At 47.2% G+C, this 4,674-nt stretch overlaps 1 protein-coding gene across 1 annotated transcript; it reads left to right on the top strand.

Moving 5' to 3' along the window:
* Positions 1-2,917: 2,917 nt before the first annotated feature.
* On the top strand, positions 2,918-4,668 carry LOC106952427 (adenosylhomocysteinase B-like). The gene is made up of 3 exons (XM_015040525.1): positions 2,918-3,066; positions 4,195-4,317; positions 4,392-4,668. The coding sequence occupies exons 1-3, from the start codon at positions 2,962-2,964 to the stop codon at positions 4,653-4,655; spliced, it is 492 nt and encodes a 163-aa protein (XP_014896011.1). The 5' UTR covers positions 2,918-2,961; the 3' UTR covers positions 4,656-4,668.
* Positions 4,669-4,674: the final 6 nt, after the last annotated feature.

Below are 4,674 nucleotides of genomic sequence, written 5' to 3'. Positions count from 1 at the left end.
AGAATCACCTCGAAGCCTTGCGGAAGTCTTTCTCCATGGCATCTCCAAACTCCTCCCACACCCAAGTTTTTGCCTCAGCAATCACCTGAGCCGCATGCCGCTTCGCCCGCCAATACCCATCGGCTGTTTCTGGAGTCTCACAGGCCAAAAAGGCCTGATGGGACTCCTCCTTCAGCTTGACGGCATCCCTCACCTAAGGTATCCACCAACGGGTTCGAGGGTTGCCACTGCGACAGGCACCAACAACCTTGCGGCCGCAGCTCCGATGAGCCGCCTTGGCAATGGAGGCACCGAACATGGTCCACTCAGACTCATTGTCCCCTACCTCCCCTGGAACGTGTTCAATGCTCTCCCGGAGATGGGAGTTAAAGCTCCGTCTCACAGGGGACTCTGCCAGACGTTCCCAAGGTCTGACCGGGTTCCTCCCCCACCACCGGAGCCAACTCGCCACCAGGTAGTGGTCAGTGGACAGCTCCGCACCTCTCCTCACCCGAGTGTCCAAGACATACGGCCGCAGATCCAATGATACGATGACAAAGTCGATCATCGAACTGCGGCCTAGTGTGTCCTGGTGCCAAGTACACATATGAACACCCTTATGCCTGAACATGCTGTTCATGATGGACAATCCGTGACCAGCACAGAAGTCCAACAACAGAACACCACTCGAGTTCAGATCGGGGGGCCGTTCATCCCAACCACACCCCTCCAGGTCTCACTGTCATTGCCCACGTGAGCGTTGAAGTCCCCCAGTAGAACAAGGGAGTACCCAGGAGGGCCACTCTCCAGTACCCCCTCTAAGGACTCCAACTCCAACTTGGAGTCCTATTAAATATATATACATCGGTGAATTGTTAGTGATTACCAGGATCTTTGTTGCTCAACATAACTTGAAAGGTTGCAGGTGACTGATTCACCATTTCTTCAAAAACATCTACATCAACTTCTGTATCAGACTGGTCATACACCTTCAGATCCTGCTGTCTGCCTTCTGGAATGTTGAATTTCAGGCACACTAGAGAAATATTAAAGAAGTGAAAATGAAAACATGTACTGCTGATAAACAAAGGGTGAAATAAGTAGAGTAACCCAACTAATTTTACAAAATGCCAGTGAGTTCAATCCACTACATTTTAATCCATGTTAATGCAAAGAAAAAATTACTTAATGCAAGATGGGTTTCTTATGCAAGAAAAAAGTAGTGAGATTATTTTACTAACATACTAGCCTTCTCTCACGAATGCATCAAATGTTAGGTCAGAAAGTTTCATGTACTTCTGCTCCCCACCAAACAAAACACGCAGTAGCATGGTCTGTTCGGAAAAAAAGATTAGCAAAAATAAACAACCATGACAGACACATTTTAATAGTTAATAAATGAGCTTCAAAGGTAATGTCATTTGAAAACTGAGTTCATATTCCTGATACACTTGAACATAATCTGTACAAGCAGTATGGCGCCTGTTAGCTGCTACATCCATGATGCTAACCAAGCTAACATGACTCGGTAGATGCTACGACCCCGAAGTACCCACGGAGCCTGGGGCTATGGCATAAGGCACAGTGATTAATACTATTACAATTTATAACACTGGCGTATCCTTACCTTGACAGCCTTCAGAAAAAAACTGAGCAAATATTTTGAGGTGGACAACTGGTCTAGCATAGGGCTATCCCTCGCCTCTTGCCCTAACACAACTTTCTCCCGCTACCCTGAATGTCAACAATGGAATAAAACGGGTACAAAAATGAGGAGACATGGAGGGGTTTTAAGTTACTCACCTTTTCTGTAGCACAACTCCGTTCAGAGTCCAAAATGGAAGTAGCCGTCTCCCAAACTTCAGAAAACTGTTGCTTCGTCTTCTTTCTTCCTCCTCCTCCTCTGTGCGGTTGCCAAAAATCTTTACTGGCGCGTTATTGACACTTGACAGAGTCAAAAGTTTCACTGCGTGAATGTAGCATTTTACTCTGACTTTTAACTCCAACGTCAGAGCCGATTTACACTCCATATAGTTATAAATACTCTATTTAGATTAAATTAGGTTTACACTGAAATATTAACACCACATCTTTTACTGTGGGGAATTTCGCCATCAAACATGCCAGGTTCCCTCTCATCATTGTCGGAGTCGGACTCGTTTCCAGGTGGCTGTTTGGCAGTGATGCAGCTTTAGTGAAGCTCAGACAGTTAAGGCCGATGCATCAGCCCAGGCATCCACCATCCATTGGTGGCGTAACTCGCCCGGCGCCGCCTCCTGTCTCAGTAAACTGTGTTCAGTCTGTCGTCCATCGCTCCCACGCCGCTCCCAACTTCTGTTTGAACGGCCTGTTTACACCGATGTCCAGCGGTGGGAGTTCTTCTGTTAATCCTCCCGGAATGACGGCAAACTCCGAATCAGTTTGCTTCGCTTCCTTTTCCACAGTAGCAGTGAGATGGGCGCGCATGGAGTCGCAGATGAACAGGGACGGTGATGCGTGGAAAAACCAATCTGGTTTTTACCGAGGCTATGCTGCAGAACTCGGACAACAATCACTGATTGGTTCATCGCTGCTGGCAATAAACCAGCAGCAATTGCTGCTGGTTTGGACATTACCAATCAGAGGAGTAATGTCCTCTGATTGGTTCATCGCTGCCAGCAAATGTACTGCACACTTTAAGTCTGTGTGTCACGGACAGATTTTGGAATTCAGTGCACACATAAGGCGCACCAGATTATAAGGTGCACTGCTGATTTTTGAGAAAATTTAAGGCTTTTAGGTGCCTTGTAGTCCAGAAAATACGGTAATTATTTTATTCTAGTGACATTTTATAAAGGAAAAATAAATAAAAAAACAATCTGAAAATGTGGAGTATTGCATGTTATTGTTATTGACGTATTTAAAAACGTATATAGTGATATCAGCCTGCTGGTTTCCGTAGCAACGAGTGATTTCAGTTTCCATTTCAGTCACTTTGAGAGCATGAAGGACGACGCCATCGTCTGCAACATCGGACACTTTGACTGCGAGATCGACATGAACTGGCTGAACAAGAACGCCGCGGAGCGCATCAACGTGAAGCCGCAGGTGGGCCGCCGTTCACCACTTCACCTTTAACCCGTTCACCACTTCACCTTTAACCCGTTCACCACCGCCCCTTTAACCCGTTCATGTCCAGACTCGTTTGTCTCGGTCTCTGCTGACGTGCGGATCTGTTATTTCTGCGTTTGGCCCCTTGAGGCGTTGCAGCCCAACTCGCCGTGTTGCCGCTGTGTCAGAAGGGGCGCAGACCAACCGCTGGCGGTTTGAGGCTCCGAACTCTCCAACTCTGAGAGACTCGGACTCGAACGCCATCGACACGCCGCCGGTCTCTTTATTTCAGAAAACATGGGACAAATTAAGACACCGGTTCGGTTCGGTCCGCTTTAACCCGACTCCGGTCTGCTTCAGTGAAACCTAATTGACCTCTGACCTCTGGTCCTCCAGACCTCGTTCTGGGTTTGGCTGAGTTGAACTCTGGTTCAGTTTGAATGTGAACACTAAAAGCAGGAAGTGGACTACAGCGCAGGGCATTCTGGGTAAATGCAACCAAAGCTAACATACTAGCGTAGCACTAGCAGGAGAAATGGCTCAAAAAATCCTACTACCGCTAAAATCCGACACCTAAATTTTAGTTTCCACTTCCAGGAAAACGAACTAAAATTCTCTTTACTGAAACGGTTAATCTCTGTGGTTTAATGGTAGTTTAACGGTTAATCTCTGTGGTTTAATGGTAGTTTAACGGTAGTTTAACGGTTAATCTCTGTGGTTTAACAGTAGTTTAACGGTAGTTTAACGGTTAATCTCTGTGGTTTAACGGCAGTTTAACGGTTAAACTCTGTGGTTTAACGGTAGTTTAACGGTTCCTCTTGGGCTGGTCGATATGAACTTTTATTTGTATGTCTTGTGCTGATAACCCTTCTTGCTTTTCTTTGTGCTGCAGCTTCTTGGCGCCATCAAAGCTCCACAAACAGAAACAGATTTTAAAAACTAACCTGCTTTTTGGGACCAGAGACACAAATCTGTTCCTCACTGAGCTTCACACGCTGACCGCGTTCCAGTGTTTCCATATTTATTGATGCTGTCGACTCCGTTACCTTTACCAAACGGTAACGTGACGATCCCAGCGGGACAGACTGAATTCTCCTGATGATCTGAGGCGGTTCTGCTCCTCAGGTGGACCGGTACCGGTTGAAAAATGGCCGCCACGTCATCGTGCTGGCGGAAGGCCGCCTGGTGAACCTGGGCTGTGCCATGGGACACCCGTCTTTCGTCATGAGCAACTCCTTCACCAACCAGGTGAGGAGGAGGAGCAGGAGGAGGAGGGGGAAGGCTGTGTTGGGTCGGTGGTTCTGACTGCTGTCGTTCTGCAGGTTCTGGCCCAGATCGAGTTGTGGACGAACACGTCCAAGTATCCGGTTGGAGTCTACTTCCTGCCCAAGAAGGTGAGCGGCCAATCAGAAGCGGAGGAACCGGCCCGATGTTTTCATCTAGATCAGGGGCCTCAGTCGGTTTGCCAGAGTCTGAGGCCGGGCCGCACAAACGATTCCACAAAAAGTATTGTAAAAATATCCTCACGTCATCATTTAAGTATTTCTCCAATACATGAACTGCATATGGAGGACCCTAAGAAATAAAAGCATAAATATATATTTA

This window comes from Poecilia latipinna, unplaced genomic scaffold (assembly GCF_001443285.1).
Source record: "Poecilia latipinna isolate Pla-1442-1.1 unplaced genomic scaffold, P_latipinna-1.0 Scaffold513, whole genome shotgun sequence".
Classification (NCBI taxonomy): domain Eukaryota; kingdom Metazoa; phylum Chordata; class Actinopteri; order Cyprinodontiformes; family Poeciliidae; genus Poecilia; species Poecilia latipinna.
This window is presented reverse-complemented; position numbering and strand designations above follow the sequence as displayed.